The 18,609-nt window shown below is 45.0% G+C and overlaps 1 protein-coding gene across 5 annotated transcripts in view; it reads left to right on the top strand.

Moving 5' to 3' along the window:
- Positions 1 to 5,822, top strand: part of ETV6 (ETS variant transcription factor 6) — a 145,434-nt gene extending 139,612 nt beyond the window's left edge. For all 5 annotated transcript variants that reach the window (XM_083820784.1, XM_083820781.1, XM_083820780.1 and 2 more), the window contains 2 exons: positions 1,620 to 1,720; positions 5,126 to 5,822. In XM_083820784.1, coding sequence (XP_083676910.1) covers positions 1,620 to 1,720; positions 5,126 to 5,231 — 207 coding nt within the window. In that variant the 3' untranslated portion in view covers positions 5,232 to 5,822. The remainder of the gene's footprint in view (positions 1 to 1,619; positions 1,721 to 5,125) is intronic.
- Positions 5,823 to 18,609: the final 12,787 nt, after the last annotated feature.

The following is an 18,609-nucleotide window of genomic DNA, read 5'->3' as shown; positions in this document are numbered from 1 at the left end:
ACCCTAGGTGTGGAACATTTTTACTAGGAAGGTGATCAGACACTGGAATGGGTTGCCCAGAGAGAGACAGGAGTCTCCATTCTTGGAGATTCTTGGAGATGTTCAAAGCTGGACTGAACACAGACCTGAGCAACCCATTCTAGTTGTCCCTGCTTTGAGTAGAGAGATTGGACTAGATGATCTCCAGAGGTGCCTTCCAACCTTAACCATACTGTTATTCTGTGTATGAGCATACATCTTGATACGGTCAAGATTTTCTTGTGTGACATGACTTAAATCTCTCCTAGAGGGTTTGGGCTGCAGCACTGGGAATGGGATGAAGAGTTCTGTGAATGAGGAGTAATACTGCCCTTGCCTCACCTACATGCTGATAATTAGGCCTTGTGTTTCTCATGTTGGCTGTCTGAAACTGAAGCTACTTCAAACCATTAGTCACGTGGGAGACACAGTAGTGGCCTTTTAGCATATAAGAAATGGAAAAAAACACAAAAACTATTTCAGGGGGCTTCCCATTGAGCAGGGTCTAGATTTTTCAAAGTCAGGGCAAGCAATGGAGGTCTGTTACTAGGGGCCATTTTGGACAGGCAGATCAGTCTCATTTAATAAAGGCAGGTCAGCGCTATAGACTTCTGCCTGATCTCGGATTGACAGAGCTGTGCCAAGCCAAACTCTTAACATGAAGGCTCACAGAGCAAAAACATGCTTCTTCTAGTTTGGCTTGTTTTGCCTATGGCAAGGCAGCTTCTTAATACTCATGCAAACATGGTTTTGCCAGTGCCAGTGTCGTTCCCTCTCTGCTGGAGTTTCTTTGCCTGCATGGTAAACAGTGATTCTTGTACCAGAAAAATGGTCTTCATGCAGACGTAGCCTGAGGGACTGATCCTGTTATCCCAACCCAGGCAAGTACTGTGATGGCTGGCCCCATGCAGCTCTGCCTATGCCCATCACTGTTGCCTTGTGACACTCAGCTGAAGCGGCGTCGTGCCTCAGTCACTCTGCAGTGCTCTGGCTGTGGGGTCAGCAGTTCCCAAAATGAAGGGGAGGCTCTGTCACAGAGGCACATATACAACTTAATGGACCATTTGATTTACACCCCTATAATGAGAGGAGAAACAGGCTCTCAATCTCCACAGTGCTCAGTAAGCATCAACTAGTTAATGGAGGGGATTCCCAGAGGAACAGCGCTCTTAGCAGGGATTGCTGACGAATGCAGTCTATTAGCCACTGTTCTTATGCTTTTACAAAAGGTGGTTTCATTAAGAACAGACCTGTCACATCTCATGTGGCATGAGCATCTCCATCTAATATCTCCTCTTGTGGTTGCTGAAGCCTTTTGTTATGTGTGATCCAAGAAACTATAGAAAAACCTCAGTTGGAATTTTTGGTAGACATTCTAGCTTAAATTGCACTGTATGAAAAGAGACCCGTAAAAGTTTCCTGATGAGGGCTGGAGGGGCAGGATGGACCTGCAAACAGCAGAATAATGGAACGTGTAATTTCTTGTACTGGCTTGGATATTTTAGCTACCTGTGATAGCTCTGTAATTCCTTTGGGGGCTTAGGAAGGTTTTCATGAATCATCTTAACACATTTTTTTCCCTTTTCTTTTGAAAAATACAGAACAGAACAAATATGACTTATGAGAAAATGTCCAGAGCCCTACGCCACTACTACAAACTAAATATTATCCGGAAGGAGCCAGGACAAAGGCTTTTGTTCAGGTAATTTTTTCTTTTCTTTGCCATTCCTTTCTACAGACAATTAGTTTTTGAAGATGGAAGACGGAATTCTGTGTGTGATACTTCATTGCCACGGCTCTAACATCATTGACAATGGGCACGCATTTGTAAAAGCTGTCTAGACCAGTGCTTCCCAGCTTTCAAGACAACTGCACTAATTTAGAAAAATACAAGCCTGCTTCAGTGATCAGTGGAGTCAGTAGTAATCTTTTCACTCACTTCAAGCAGGCTGTGCCATTTTTTAAGACCTTAGCTAAATGATTTGTGATCTCAGCCAAACTCCTGGAAAATCCAGTCCATGTTCAACTCTTACAGACACAGCTGCTGGTGAATGCTAAGCAGGAATCTGGCATTTCCTCGAGAGCATCAACATCGCAGAAGAGAAGTGCTGATGAACTTGTCTTTGGCAGCAGTGCCTTCAAGGAAGAGAGGGACCTGCAAGAGCTGATCATAAAACATCAGATAGGATGATACAACCGAGAATTTAGGAAATAGGACCCTGAACAGTGTAAAGAAGAGGGTTAATGAATGAACTTGAGTGCAACTGGCAGAACCACTGAGTGTGAGCACTCCAGTTCTCTGCAGGCAGGATCAGGGAATCCTAGTGTATAAGTCTGACCCACAGAGTGCTGAACTTAGGCCAAAGGCTGCTTTGGATCTGGTCTGGATTACTGGTCTTGATCCAGTAATGTTCTTGGAAATGATATCAATAGGAAGGCAGTCTTGGAGTTTGTTTTCTTAAATGTCTAACAGAACTGCATTAGCACTCAGACTACCTACAGCTGAAGAGGTTTCTGTGGAATGTCTTGTTGATACCATTTTAGAAAGAGACTTAAGACAGAGAAAAGATAATGAAGGGAAAAAGGAATCACAGGCAAAATCAACTGTGTTATTTTAATTTTTTTTGGCAGAAAGTTAAAGCTGATCCATAAGCAACAGTGCAAAAGGAGCCTGGGTTTTTGTAGCCTTGTGTGAAGATTGCACTTCCCAGGGGAATTCTGTGATGCTGAATAATGCCTGTGCTTATCTTTGAGCTTTTCCTTTGGTGGGAGCACAAACAAAACAGGAGTCCATCTCTCCTCAACCAGGCTGCCTATTTTCTCAGAACTGTAGAAACTTAATACCCTTGGAGACCTCAGTTCCTCAGTCAGATTTGCCCAGAATTGACCAACAGATCCAAAGGTCACCAGGCAGCAAAAAACATGAGTGTACAAACCTCATTTCCTTTGGAAACTGGGGGGGAGGGAACAAAGCATTTCTTGCACAATTCCCAATAAGAACTTATTGATGTTGTTTTCTTAGACCTATTTATATCTGAAGAGAAAAAGAAGAACAGCTGCAGAAAATCAAGCCATTAATGTGCCTTTCTTGGCCATTTCTCGCAATCGCAGAAAAAAATAGGAAATGTGACTTTATAAGCAACATGCAGGCAGTTGTCATCTGCAGATATCTGTACAGAGCTTTAAGTTTAATAGAGTCAGAGAAGGTCTTCTAATAAATGGGCAGAATGCCTTCTGCAACAAAAGAGGTCATAGATACTGTTTCTTTGTTGGCAGGTAGTTCTGGTCTGGTTGATTTTTGGTTTTGGTTTGTTTGTTTGTTAGGGTTTTTGTTTTGTTTCGGTTTTGTTGTTGTTTTTGGTTGGTTGGTTTTTCTTTTCAATTTATTCAAATGCTATTGCAAATACTTTGAGTTCCATGACGTGACTTAAAACACAGACCAGAAAGAATTCCCGAAGTAATATTGTACAGTTCTTATCAGCCTATCTTCCATGTGATTTAGGAAGCAGAACAGACAGAAGGTAGGGGGACAGTGGTATTGTTCCATTTTGATTTCATCCTCACTCAGGATCAACAGGACAAGCACAGGGTTTAAATCAGGGCATGGTCTGGCCTGTAGGCTTTGGTGAGTTTTCACTGGATAACTAGGGACTGATTCACCACTTCTGTATGCTAGTTTTTGAGCACCGTAACACCATTTATATCAGCAGAGTTCTTCCAGCATGCAAATAGGAGTGACACAGAAGTGAGTCATAGCTGATCTCTTTTTCATAAATGCATATGTGCACATGATTTCCAAAATTAGAAGGGGTGGCAAAAGGTTAGTTCCAGGCAGTGCTACGCATTTGCTGAGAGGCCCTGGATATTTCAGACTGAAAGCCCTAAACTTTATAACCTCAGAGGCAGAAGAGGAGGCAAATCTTGCCCATTAGCTTCAGCAGTGATTTTTCTGGGTCACTGATAGTAATGAGGCTCCTGTCAGTTGGTTTTGTTTTCACTGGGGCCAGGATACTGAGCATATCGTCAACCTAAGTAAAATTCCTCTGATTAACACATTTTGTACTGCTGAATGTTAGCCAGTACATAATTAATGAAGAAATACAACATTTTGTAACACTTCCAGCATAAACATGTCCTATTCTGATTTTTCCAGAAGTACTTACAAGTTAGGAAAGTGGTTTGTGTTTAAACTAGGATTTCATCCTTCCTGTGCCATTTTCTCTTCCTGCGCCATTAAATCCAGAAAGAAAAAGCAGAGCTCTTCTGTGCTGTCCGTATGCAGAGGTACACAAAAGCACCCTGGCAAAGATCAAGACTGCAAATCTGATCTGCAGGCTGGTGGATGTCCTTTCCCATTTCCTACTGCTGCCATGCCTCCCCAGAGGCAGTTTCTGTTTCTAACCCCCTGCAGACTTACTGCATCAAGACATTAGTGCTGGGAGCTGTGGCATTTATTTACAGAGGACACTGCTACGTTGCAATTACACTTGGCTACAGTCACACAGGAAGATATTGTCTTTGTGCACAGTTCCCTTTTCCCAGTTAAAGCTTAGTCCAAAAGCTTTTTCTCTCAGGGCTTTTTTCATTTCCCAGAGCTTGTTCTGACTTGGTCCTTGGCTTTTTCCAGACCTGCTATTTTGGTGTTTCATATTTATCTTCACTCACCTGCACACAAGCTGGCAGAAATGAGTAGCCTTCTGCCTCGCAAGTGATTTGCTTTGAAATATGCTTACAATAAAGATCACTTACATTTCTGTCACCAGACTCCGTAAATGAGTGGACATGTGGCATACTGTCATCTTATATGGCAACAGCAAACAATATGAAGAAAAAGAAGTAAATATCATTCTTTGGAAAAGACTGTGGGTTTTGATTTGGACTTTAGAAAAAGGGAGCAGGAGAAAATGCTTGTGATTTTTCTTACTTCATTTCCATGTATGGGGAGGAAAGATACCAGTAGGCTGGGGAAAAGCTGGGAAATACCAAGTCATACCAGAGGATACAGCAAAGATGATTCTGGGGAGCTGTAGAGGTCAGGGGACTCAGCATCTTGATAAGGAGAAAGGCTGAGACCGCTGGGAAATCAACTTGTTTCTCTGTTTTGCAGGTTCATGAAGACCCCAGATGAGATTATGAGTGGCAGAACAGACCGCCTCGAGCACCTTGAGTCCCAGGAACTGGATGAACAAACATACCAAGAAGATGAGTGCTGAAGGGAACTGGTGCACCGCCTCTGTGTGTCCACGGGAGAAACATCTGCCTGGATGGCTGGCACAGTTTGGGAGGGGAAGCAACAACACAGAAGCAGTACTTGCGGTCTCCACTTAGCTTGAAGACCATGCAGGACCTGAAGCACCTTAACAAAACAAACTAACAGGCAGAAGTGGTGCTGGCAGAAAAGTAAAGGGGAGAAAGCCTGGACTTATGCACTACTTCACTGTTCCTGCAGAGTCTCCCTTGAGTTCTTTCTTTCTTTTTGGTTTCATTTTTTTGTTTGTTGTTTTTCTTTTTTTTTTGTTGGATTTGTTTTTTTTCCCCCCTAATAAACATGCAGTTTGATTTTCCTTATCTCACATAGGACAAGACATCAGATTATGCTTTTTTTTTTGGGAAGGCTTTCCTATGGAAATAGAGCACTCTTATTTTCTGTGCAAGTCTCATGATGTAACACTGCGTAAAACAATAGCAACACAGGAGGGATTTGCTCAAGGGTTCCAGTTTGCTTGGATCAATGTATATGTGCTGCGACTGGGAAATGTGTTGAAGCTACCAAAAGAATTTACCACACATGTCTGTCAAATGAAGAGGAGTCACCCTTCATGTATTGGCTGGGATAGCATTCCAGCGTAGTTTGGGCTCATGAGTCCTGCAAGTGGCTATTTACTGAGGGCATATGGACCAAAACCAATCACCTAAGTGCTCCAGGGAGGAGAAAAATAAATGTGACAAACCTCTGCAATAGACTGATGTTGACATTGTCCCTCCCTCTAGTAAAGAAGTGATAGAATGGAGTGGGGGGGAGAGGGGCAGGGATGAATATAAATATATATGTATATAGAGAGAAACATTTCATATATATATATGTTTATACGTAAACCCCACAATATATGCACAAAGCAGAATTTCAGATCAGAGCCTTTGATAAAAAAGCAAAGGCTGAAACATCTGAAATTACAAAAGGGATTTTTTTTTTCTTTTACCTGCTAGCAATTTTGGGGTGAAAGGTGAAGGACTGTTCCTTACATCTTAAGGACAGTGCAAAGGGACCCATCATATGGTTTGTACTACTCAGAAACTACTCCAGGATCATTTTGTGCCACTGGAGAGGTAGATGATTCACCAATCTAAAAACTGATGGTAGAGAACTAGAGACCAAATAGCTGTACTGATACCTTGGAATTGATTTTGGCTTTGTTTGTTTATGCCTCTCACAACTCTTCCCCACCCCACAGCTTTGCCATCCAGGAATCTTGTCTCAGCTTGCCTGTTTTTAACATGATTTAAAAGACCAGAAAAAAGAAACCCTAGATACATGTTTCTTTCTTGGGTTTTGTTTTTGTTCTTTGCAAGGTACCCTGTTTTTTACACCTCTGATTTGGTTTGCATCATGAGGGTGCTTTGCATGAGGCAAAAAGCCACTCCTAGTTTGGTTGCCAGAAGCTCAGCAGCCCTTAATGTCCGATACCAGAGAAACTACTGGCCTTTTTCATTTCACATTGCTTGGGCCATCATGACAGGGAAGTCTGTGGTGTCCAGGTATCCAGCCATCCATCAGCAGTGGGTCTTTTAATGGGAAGAATACCTAGCAGCAGAAATGATACTTGCAAAGGGAGAAGATATGCAGAGAAACTGCAGGAATCACATGATGTCTGGAAGAAATCAAGTCCACACCAGTTCATTAAAAACAGAGAACCTCTTTATGGGAACATGAATACTAGAAATGGGGAAAAAAAATAGTGGGTTAATCTAATCCATTCCTACCGAAAAAACAAGAGGTACATTTCCATGATAGCACTTCTATCAGCTATTCTACTAACATGACTTTTGATCTTAGCCTATACTTAACAAGAGGGTTAATCTATCCAGAAGAAAAAAAAAATAGTACTTGGCAATGGATAGTGGCCTGTATGTTTAAATAGAGATAGTCCAAGCTCACAAAAGACTTTATTGAGTTGCAACTTTAGAAGGAAAGGCTTTGTTAAGGGCAAAGATAGGCATCGTACAATGAGGAGAGATTTTTCAGAGCCAGTATCTGATGAGGAATGACGGAGCATACATCTTTCCCTGAGCTTTTCCCAGCCACATTTTTTTATATTATAGTCAATATGTTATAAGTCCCAGCACACCAAGTGCTAGACATTCTCTGCCTCAAAAGAAAAGACGCAGGAGTGTGCATGGAAAAGATGAGCAGATGACCTGTCACTGCCATGACTCTGAAGTACTTAGAGCTCATGAGGTGTGAGACAGGGATCCCGATGCTCACAGGCCTGAAACCAAATGTTCCTTGAAACCAAGGGGCCAAGGTGATACCTTGCTCAGTCACCTTGCTCAAGGGCGCCCAAGTTGAGGCTGTGCCTCTGTAGCTGGAGTGAAGAGGGTGCTGTGTGTCCTCTTACTTAACGTGTAGCGTGGAGGGAATTGGGACGTGTTTTCCTGGGGTGGTCAAAAGAATAATTCAGAGGAGATCGTGAATGATAGATGAAGTGGGAACACCAGAACTGTCAATGTAAAGAAAGTCTCTTGCTGTTTCTTAGGATGTTCAGCAGTAGAAAGAAGCACAGTTTGCACTGAACAATTCATGTCCATTACTGCTTGGGCTGTGGTGCATGCATGCACTGCATTATTTTCTTTCTCCTGCTCCAGCTACTAAGAGATGCTGGGGAAAAAAAAGACAATAGGAAGCTTCTATTTAAAGTGCTTTCTGAGCTCCATGATTTTGTTATGGTCAAGGTGCACAATGGAAAAATAGGGAACTCGAGATAATCAATCCATCAGTGTAAGCCCATATGCTCAGCATGTATGCTAGTAAGAAGTTTGTCTTCAGCACTGTGTAAGGCAAGAAAAAGCAAGGAATCCTGAAGTTCCACGTGTCGCCCCATAGGTAAAATTTGTAGGGGAAATTTGGTGCAGGAAATATTCACCTTTACCAAAAATGCAGTCATTTGCACCCGCAGAATCTAAGTCAAAGGAAAAAGACTATTTTTGCTGACTGTCAGGAACTACCTTCCAGCTCACACACAAAGGATATCTTAGGACAACTTACTCTCCACTGCAGCTGTAGGTTTCGCTGGAGGTCTGGATCAGGCTGTTCCCACAGAGGCGCATCCTGGCAGCTCCTGCCCCTGGTGCTGTGGGGAGGAGCACGGGCACCAGAGGCATGTGTGTTGCTGCAACTGCACAGGCTGCAGGGGCTCGGGACGTGGTGAGGGACCTGCAGGGTGCGGACTGCTCCTTGGGGTCTTGTCAGCAAGTTTATCAGCTATGACTACAAAATAAAAATAACTAAGAATAAAAACAGGCTGCAGCAGCTGCAGTAAGCAGATTCCCCTCTACCTCACTTCCTGGTGGCAGATCCGTGGAGCCCAAACAGAGTGTTCCCATGCTGAGCTACAGGAACACTTGGCTGCCCGTGTAGGCTTAGCAAAGGCAACATCATCCTTCCACCAGCCCTGACACCTGCCTCTTCTCCCCAGCTTCTGATTTCCCAGTGTAGAATTTGCCAGCAGCACAGAAGCCAAACTTTCTGCCCTTCCCACCAAAACAAGCGGGAAAAGGGAGAAAGAGTCCAAGAAATGCCCAGCAAAGGATCTCCACACCTTACAGTTTGGTGGGACCTCTGTTGCCTTCAGCTTGCTGCAAGGCTGAACAAGGCACAAGCAGTCAGGTAGGACATGCTGCAGCTCCACGACAAACGTTTTCTGGCTTGACATTGGAAACCTTTAGACCTCCTCTCCATCCCAAGAACACTACTGAGGCCCTTCCTGTGAACACTACGCTGCTGCTGCCATCCCCAGGTGCATGCATGCAATCCATGCATGCATTCTCCAGATCTCTTTGTCAGACTGCAACCCTGTGCAAATCCAGAATGCATCAGTTTGAGTTTTTTTTTTGTTTGTTTGTTTTTTAATAAAATTCTAGTCTTTTTATTGATGGTGGCTTTTTGTTTTTTTAAGGTGTGGGGTTAAGGGACTGAATCGAATGTAACAAAACAAAAACAAAAACAAAAAAGCCTATTCTCAGGGCCAGTGAGTTGCAAATAATTTTTAAAATGCCTGTAATTACATCATCTCAATAAAAAAAGATTTAATATAAAAATGGGAATACCAAATTTTGTTGGTGCAGTCATTGCTAAAAGGTCCTTTCTTTTTAAGAACTATGGTACCTGAGTATATGCAGTACAAAGCATCTGCTTTCAATCAGGAAGAGAAACCTGCAGACTTCCCATGCCCAAACGTGTATAAGCAGAGCCTGGATCTTCCCTGGGAAACTTTGGAAAAGTTTATGCTGTCCCTTGGAGTATTTACTTTGCCACCTGCCCTTACAGATCAGCAGAACACCCCAATATTACCTAGATGGGGATACGGGGTTCTCCTCCCTTGTCTTGGAGACCATGCAGAAGCAAAAAATAGAAAATAATGAGAAAGTGTGCCGACTCTCTTGCAGCTTTGGTGTCCTGCTAAATAGGCCAGCTCAAGGAATTTGAGAAAAATAATTGTTTCTGCAGTATTCATCTTAGCAAACCAGTCTAGAAACAAACCCCCTAACGTGCTGCTGTTGCAAAAAAGGGCATCCTCATTATCCTGTCTTCACCCTTAAGCAGGTGAGGCACAGGAGCTTTGATGCCACCAGGTCCTGGATGCTGAGGGGACAGCAAGGTCATGCGTCATGCCCTTCTTGCTGCTGTCCATCACTCCCTGCGGGACTGCTTTTCCCCTGCTGAGTGGGGTTATTCGTGCTTACGGCAGTGTGGTCACAACCACCATGTGTCACAACAAGTATCTCTGGTCAGTGAGTCCCAGCTGCTGCACATCGGCCCCATCTGGTGCTCCTTGTGGTAGGAGCAATTTGTGGTGGGTTGAAGTCATTCAGATCCCAGCTATGGCTTGGGATGAACCCATGATAATATGGCTGATCTGTGGGTTATCTACCCAGCTGCTTCTTGTTCAGTATTTCTTCTTGTTGTCCTTTCATTGTTGTTTTTAAACCATGAGGCAAAGGACTAAGTGCTAAACAAATCCTTCTGAACCAAGACATCATGCGAGAAGGAAACAGTGTGTTGTTCCGCAATTCTGTCCCTTCAGGCCATTTCCCTTCATTTTGGAAGAGGAAATAAATGTATCCTACACACTATCATCTCAGCTTTCTGTGCATTCTAAACAATGGCAAACACTGCAGGTTGAAGGCGTATGGAAGTTCTTGGTGATTTTGGCTATCACTCCCTTCAGCAATAGGCTTGATGCCGCCTCTTGAAGCCAGAGATCTTAGAGAACACCCTTTGGAGGCTGCAGCACAGGAGAGGCCCAGCAGCATGTGCTCAGTACATTTTTTGCCTTCCGTTTTCAACACTGATTCCTCTCTAAAGGAAAGCTACCAAGCCAATACCAGCAAGGGGATCACAGGTGATGCATGCGTTTGCAGACCACAGCTACTGCTGGCTCCACAGTGCCAAGTCCCTTCGTAACACCTCCCAGTGCTGACCAGGAGAGACTTTGCAAGGATGGCAGAGGACCTCAGTTGCTGTCTATGTGCACCCAGGACTTATCAAGGCTGCCAGTGAGGTACTGACTGCAGCATTTTTTTGATTATGTAGAAACCTATTTTAAAGTAATACTTGGCAGGAACTTTTTCATTTCTCCCAGATGAGACTCCACCTGTGAGGCACCAGCAAGCAAGCGAGCAAGCACACTTGTTTTCCCCCACAAAGACCAAAAGTGATCCAGACAATCCTGATCTCAGTTTTAAACCCACACTGCTTCCAAGCAATCCAGAAAAAGCTACCTGTGAAAGGTAGTGTAAATATTAAAATTGGAAAGGGCCACAGGGATGTGCTGCTCCATGCTGGACTCTCATTCACCCTGGGCTGTGCCTGCTGTGCTGGACTTAGCCTGGGCATCATTTTGTCCAGGTCTGCTTCAGACAGCAGCATCCCTTCTCACTCCATGCAAAGCACAGCAGAGACGGAAACAGTGCCAAATTAAACCAACCTGATAGAAGAATATTTCCAATATAGACAAATACTTCAATAAGTCTCTCTTCAGTGACACCATCAACGGTAATGTGGTGTGCTTGCTTGGTGCTGCTCTGAGAGGTGTATGTGGTTGAGCATCTCCTCAGCTGGACTGGAGGAAGAATCACCTTCATCAGCACTTGGAGGGGAAATGGAGGGGAACAAGGGAAGAAGGATTTCCTACCAGCCCCCCTCAGTGTCCATTCTCAGTTGTGCAGAGCCCAGGACTGCATGAAGGCTGCTAAATTGTCCTTACACAACATTTTTGCACTAGTCCCTTGGCACAGCCTCTGTGCCACACAGGGCAGCGCTGCAACAGCATGGATGTTCGTGATATTCCTACCTGTTTTCCCAAACTACTCAGAAATTATGCTGCTTTGCAGCCAAAGCAGAAAAAGAGAAAGAGCCTGTCTTTCCACCTTCTTCTCTTCAGTCCACACTTTCCTCACCTCATTGCCTGAAGGAAAGGAGAGGGAAGATGTGGGTGCTCAGCAGCCAGCTCTCCCTACACAGATAGACATCTGCCACACACCAGCTTGCTCAGCTGGAGCTGGATTCATCAGTGAAATGGCTTTTTTTCTTCCTCCCTTGTGGCAATAATCTTCTATCCCTGCTTTAACAGCCCTCATTTGCTCATAAGGACATCATTAATGTTGCTTAATGACTGCTTTCCACCATTGATCACCATAAGCTGGCAACCAGTGTGCTTCTTGACCAGGTCTTCACCCTCCACGTGCATCTGGCTAGATGACCTGCTGAAGGGTAAGGCTTAGGCTGCCTATGATGGTTCACTGTGCAGGACATGGGATTCCTTCTTGTGATTCCTGTCAGACAGGCTAAGCATACAAATGATAATAAAAATACAGATCTGGCAACCGCTATAGAGAACTGGGGCAATGCATGTTTACTTCAACATTGTCCATTTGTCAGTGGAAGTGTGTGCGTAGCTCCACCAGCCTCGGTAGAGCTCTGAGATGTACCAGCACAGGAGCCAGGCTGGGACACCGATGTGACTCCAGGCAGACCATGCATCTGTGGCTGCACTGAACAGGCTCCCGGGTACTACAACCAACATTTAGGGAACAAAGAAAACACGGAGCCTTCGCCTAAGACAACAGAGGTCGTTATGACTGATACGATCAGTTGTAAAACCTTCAGGGACACATCAATCTTTCTGCCTCCTGCAAACACCTGTGCATAAAGTTTCCCAGCTTCTCAAAGTGTTGGAGAACAGCCGCAACAGGAAGAGTGATAACTGTTCAGGAATTAGAATTGATCTTGTGCCACCTGATAAACGCTGTTAGCCTGGGGCTGTTGATGTGAAGCCAACCTCTGCTAAATGGACAAAGTTTTCAACTGAGCCCTTCCTGGTATTTGACAAGGTAAAGGGAAGGAACTGGAGTGAAGACAGCTCGAACAAAGCAGGTATTGTTTCCCCTGGGCTCCGTAAAGACATGAATGTGTGACCCCTCAGATGAAAGCAAGGAAAAGAAGCAGACGGGGCAGATGAAAGCTGAGGCAAGGAAGGAATATGAAAGACAGTCTGGACAAAGCACAAAGCTGAAAGCAGGGAGTGGTGGTCACCACATGTCCTATGCACCAGAGACCATTTTTTTTGGACTTGCCCTCCCAAGGGCATGGCCAAGGTCAGTAACTTGCTTGGCTAGTGCACGCTTGCAGGATATGAACCACTCTCCATTCAAAGACCTGAAGAATGAGGACTCCACCCCACTTGCATCTAAGGTTAATCATCCCTAGCATTAAAATCTTTGACTTCCTTTTGATTTAACTCTATCTCAACACACTTCCAATCATTAGGCTTTTTTTTTTCTTATTCTTCCTGTATTCTTTCTTATTCTTTTGCTTCCTGTAAACCACAGTATTCCCACCCATACACTAAGATCCTTACCGACTGCAATCAGTGCAATTCACGCTCTTCTATTCCAACTAAAAATGCTTGAAATGCAAGGAAGGAACTGAAACTCCATTATACATCAGTCTCCCAGAGGTGCTGCTTCCAAGGTGGTGAGCTGCAGGATGCAGCTATGCTTTATTCTTGGGGTGCTGCTGGGCTGCTCCTGCAGGAAAGGCTGCAAAGGCAGTCTCCTTGAAACCGGCTGACATGAAGCAGAAAGGCAAAAGGAAAGCCCACACTGAGGTCCCATTTTGGTCCCTGAGAGCACAGGTAACCCCAAAACCATGCTTGTTCCAAACCTCCAGATGAGGTGTGAGGTTTTCCCCTGATCTGGAAACAACCCTTGGGCAAATGCCTGCAAATAGAGTAGCAAATATATCAGCAGAAGAGGCTGTCTGTTTCCTTATTTCTTTTCAAAATGTTCTTAGCGTTTGTGAATACTCTTGGGAACATGCTGTCTCACAGGCAAAGGTTTTTTCCTCTTCATATTCCTCTCCGTCTCACATCCCAGTTTGCTCCTAAAAATTTAGTGGCATCAGCAAGTAGGAATAATTAACAGGCAACTGAACCTCACATGGCCAGGACTTCACCCAACATTCAATTGAAATAGTATAACTCAGTCCTCAAATTTCCTCAACATTATACAGAACAGGAAGAACTCAGGATAGCTAGATCTTCTGTTCCAGTGTTAACAATTTCATGCATGAATCGACACCTTTGCTGTGGTAAAGCCAATGGAAATTAGGGCTGTATAAATCTGTGTGATACAGAGGCCCAAGCATTGTCCACAGAAAATAGACTTCCCAGGAAAACCAGAGGGTTTGATACAAAAACAAAACTTAACCCCCACAGCACCTTCTCAACCAAGCCAGTTACCACCCCAGAGTCAAAAACAATTTTGTTTTGTTTTGATGGTTCTTTGCAGAGACCTGGATTCGGTACTGACATCCATCAGCTCCCAGCACAGATGAACTGAACACATAAAATCAGATTCAAACACAATTATCTTGGACCGATGCGTCTAGGGCTATCAAGTCATGTGTTTTCCAATCAGAAGAGTTTCATTAGAAATGTTTTCACACCAAAGGATAAGTCTCGACTGCAAAAGAGTAAGGCTTCATAAAATTAAGCAAAGTCCATCTCAAGACATAAGAATATATGGCCTAATTTCCAAAAGGACTGATTAACCCACAGTTTTCACTGAATTCAACAGAAGCCACCAGTTTTTTCATTTGGAAATCCAACTGTTCATTTAGGCTCCTAAATCCATCACTTCTTTATTTGTGCATGTTATTAACCTTACCTTGTACTGCTCTTTCTAAATTGATCTAGCAGAGTTTTCCTTGCCCAATGTAAAGCCCCTGCCACTTGCAGGTGCAGACTTCTTTACTTCTTTTTAGGAGCTTGGGTGGAGGAATGAGTACAAAGCATGCAGTGCTCAGTGGAATACAAGGTTTGGGTGAGGGACTCCCACTGAAAGCCATAGCACAAGGGCTGGTCTCCATGGATAGAGGACAGAGCAGGACACAAGTGACAAGTGCCCCCTGAGATACCCAAGATATCTGGAAAGGTGTGGTGGGAGCTGCTGGAGACATGCACTCTTTTGGGAGGAGCCAGGAGCAACATCTTAGGACAACCATGATGCCTGCATTCAGGAAACCAAATCTCACCCAGTAAGCCTCATGTTTCCTATGCGTTTATCTGCTGTTTGTGTCAAATCATTACATGCTCAAGAAGTAAAAGCTATCAGATGGCACTCAACTCCTGACTGCAGCAAGGGTCAGCAGTGTCCCTATCAGATCTGCCCAAACCCTCCCAGGGGCCCTGTGACTAGGCTCAGCCTTTGGTGCCTCCCTTTCCCAAGTGGCACTGGTGACCTGCCCAGGCAGGATGCCTGAAAGGCATTTTAAAGAAGCCTCCAGCAGCCCAAAGCGGTGTCTGTAGGAAGGGTCTCCATCTGGCAGGTCCATCTGAGCCTGCCACCCTGCGACTCCTCCGCTGCATGGCATGGGCACCGTGCTTCCTGAGGCAAACACAGTTTCATCCAACACGGAAGGAGTAGCACCTGTCCAACTAGGGAAATAACCACATAAAATATCTTGGTTTAGGAAGTGCAGGTGACACTAGCGAGAGGATAAAGGCACCTTTTCATCTTCATGACAGGCATAAACCAACAGACAGTTTGAGGTGACATTTACAGAAGTGGTGCATTGCTTTGGACTCATGCTTCGTCATCATCGCTCATCTCATCTCCAGGCCATCGGCAGAAGGGTTGGGGGTGTGCCTTAATCGCAGCATCTATGGCCTAAGCCAGAGATGTGCGCAGCAAGAGAAGGGATGGAGTGAGAGATGCCTTGACCCTGCTGGAAAGCAAACCACAGAGCTACAAGTGTGAGACGCCAATTGGGAAAGAATAAATATCTATCTGAGAGAATTTTAGAAAGAAGGGGACATTTTTCATTTAATTGTAACTCCTTCAGGAAATTATTCATTTTCCAAATGAAAACATTTTCTTTAAATTCAAAACAACTGTTTTCCTCCTGGCTTTTGTTTAAAAAAAAAAAAAAAAAAGGAAGTCTCAAAGTCTCAGCTCTGCCCTTTTTCATCCGTCATCTAAAAAATATCAACCAAACCTCACATCTTGGGTTGAGAAGTCATTTTTCAAAACAAAAGCAAAAAAGAAGTGTTGTCAGTGTTTCCCAAGCAGCTGTAGCTGCTGCTGTGGTGGGGAGTGCAACGAGATCCCATGCCTCCCCACCTGTTGGTCGTGCACAAGGTTATTTTTATTGAGCTCATTAGTGCCAGAAAAGCAAAGGGAAAACAATTGATTCACCTCTTCAAGAGCCACTTAAGCAGTTCTAGCCTGAGAAAATGAGAATCTTCCGCTCACTCCTATTTTTTTCCACTTCAATACTTTTTACTGAAGACAGAAGCCTCTTGCGGGTCTGAGCCACATGAGGTCTGTATGCAATAAGAGAGCAATTGCCAATCCACAAAATCATCTTTTGTTCTTTTATTTTCCATCTCACAGCAATGTTTGCAGCATCTCTAGGAAGCTACAAAAATATCACAGGCCTCATGTTATGAATGAGGGCCAGTAATATGTTCTGTCACTAAGCCCAGCTTCCCCAAGGAGTTTGTTCCTCAGCGGCAGCATCTGCCCCATATCCTGCGCAGGGACTCAAACCAGGAGGCGTTAACTCCAGCTTCATAGAATATCCCAGCTGCTGTAGTAATGACATGACCAATCGAGACAAACTATTTGGTTGTAATTTAAATCTTATGAATGCAGAAACAAAGTAAAACTGAATATAAATCACGAGGCATGGACATAGGCAATGTCCCTAAGCATGTAGGCTACCTTTTCCATCTGTGAAGAATAAGAGCATCTTAATGTGCAACGAAAGCGAGACCATAACATGGTAAATCCATCCTAATAAAGGAATGGATGCACCTGAGCACAAAAGAAGAGGTGGCAACCCACCAGCAAGCATGAGTTGTTGCAAACCAGCAGGAGACAACATGCTGCTTCTAGGAGTAGCTGCAGACACGAGAGGCACACGCAGCTGCAACTGAGGATAACAAGGGAAAAAAAGCTCAAAAATATTGCAAAAAAACAGCTTCCCAGCTCTGACAGCTCCCATGACCCATTCTCTGGACCAGCCAACAGAACCTGACTTAACCTGACTCAGAGCAAGGGACCTCTCTCCCACATCTTTAGCCATAGATATTATTCTGGTAAACCCAGGTCCTCCCACCTTCCCATCGGCCTCCTCGTGTCAGCACCAGCCCTTTTGCAACCACTAAGCAAACTGACCTAGGCAAGAATTACCCAAACAGAAAGAAAAGGATGGGTTTTAGCCACTTCAGTGCCCCCATCTGACTCACTGCCCGAATGCACAAATGCTAATGCTGTTGCAAGATGGGCAGTGGGAATTTGCATCCCAAAGTGGGAAGAGGGAAAAACTTCGGTCTGCTTAAAGTCACTGGGAAACCACAGCCCAGCTGGATCCCTTCATGGGCCAGCTCACTGTCTGCTTCCCATGGAGCTCCATGCTGCTCTTTCCTTTGTGTTTCTTGTCGTCTCGCCACCCGTCCCTAGCCAGTGCAGCTCCACAGCACCTCACTTCCAAGCAAACCAGTCTGGAAAACTGAATTCCTTTGCACATTGCAGGATAATAAAGCTAGTGTCTGTTCTGCTGTCCAAGCAGATGCAGGCAGCTGGCTGATGTCCTTCAAAACAGCCCCATGCCGAGCATTCATGCGCACAGAGGAGCAGGGCAGAGGAGCACTGAAGGCAGGAGAAGCAGTACAGGGCACTCCCACACTTGGCACGGGGAGGCCCCGTTCCCGTGGCCAGACACTGTCTCCTTCCACAGGCGCTACTCCTGCACGCAGCAGGAGCACCAAGTCTTCCCAGACAGTGCCGCTGCCCTCCATGGTGGTCTCCTGTGGCAAGACCACCCTAGTGTCGGCTTTAGAGAGAAACCCCATCCTTTTCAAGATAAAAACCCGCCAGAAAGAGAGTTCACTTCAGTGCACGTTCCATCTGATTACCCAAAACACATCACAGTCTCCAGGCTGCTGCCTTGGCACTGCAACGCACACTTCCAGCACCCTCCGAAAACCAGCTCTTTCGTCTTGGATCAGGAGTTGGCCACAGAAGTAACCACCTCCACACAAGATTGCTGTAATTCCCAGGCTCTAAAATCCCCAGGATATTTGCTTGCCAGCTCCCACCACTGTTTTGATCTTCACAGCCTCAGTGAATGTGAGCTAGGGGAAGGCGATGGATGTTGCAAGCTCTGCTCACAGAGGCCGCGGGTACTTTCCTAATGTCCCCGATTGCCCCTGAGCAATTCCCCCTTCCCTTGAACCCTTCTGGCCCTTGGCTGTGTGGTAAAGTCCAAGAACAGCAGTGAGGGGATTTTGTGGGGTTCGGTTTTGCCATCTGGTATCACATGAGGAGCCCCTGTTGCCACAACCTCATGTGGCAGCTGCCTCCAGAAATCCCCCGAGCGTGACCGCTTGCTGGTGCCAGCAGCACACTGGCAGCTGAGCCACACCACCCAGAGACCACCAGCCCCTGGCCTGAGCCTTTCTCCCAGACTGGCTTAGCCTTGCTCACAGTCAGTCACTTTGCAACCAAATTGTCCTGGCTGCTGGTCCCTCTGCTCTGTTTCTTCCCCTACATATATCACAGGTTAATTTAATTTAGCCCCGCAGGCTGCTTAGCTTTTTTGCACCCTTGCACAGATATTACACTAGGTGTGCAGACCTTTGCTTGCATTAACATTCCACAACTTCGTTCTCCTGTTCTGAGTCCTACAGAAAAACATAAATGCCTGCCAAAGACAAATTGTTTTCGTTCTCTTCCCTCCCCCTGTGAGGAGGTGAGAAGGATATTGCAATAGGTGTTGTACTCCCCACCCACATTTTTTCTCACTGC

The sequence above is a fragment of the Anser anser genome (assembly GCF_964211835.1).
Source record: "Anser anser genome assembly, chromosome: 1".
NCBI classification, from domain to species: domain Eukaryota; kingdom Metazoa; phylum Chordata; class Aves; order Anseriformes; family Anatidae; genus Anser; species Anser anser.
Note: the sequence above shows the minus strand (reverse complement) of the source record. Positions and strands in the feature narration are given on the sequence as shown.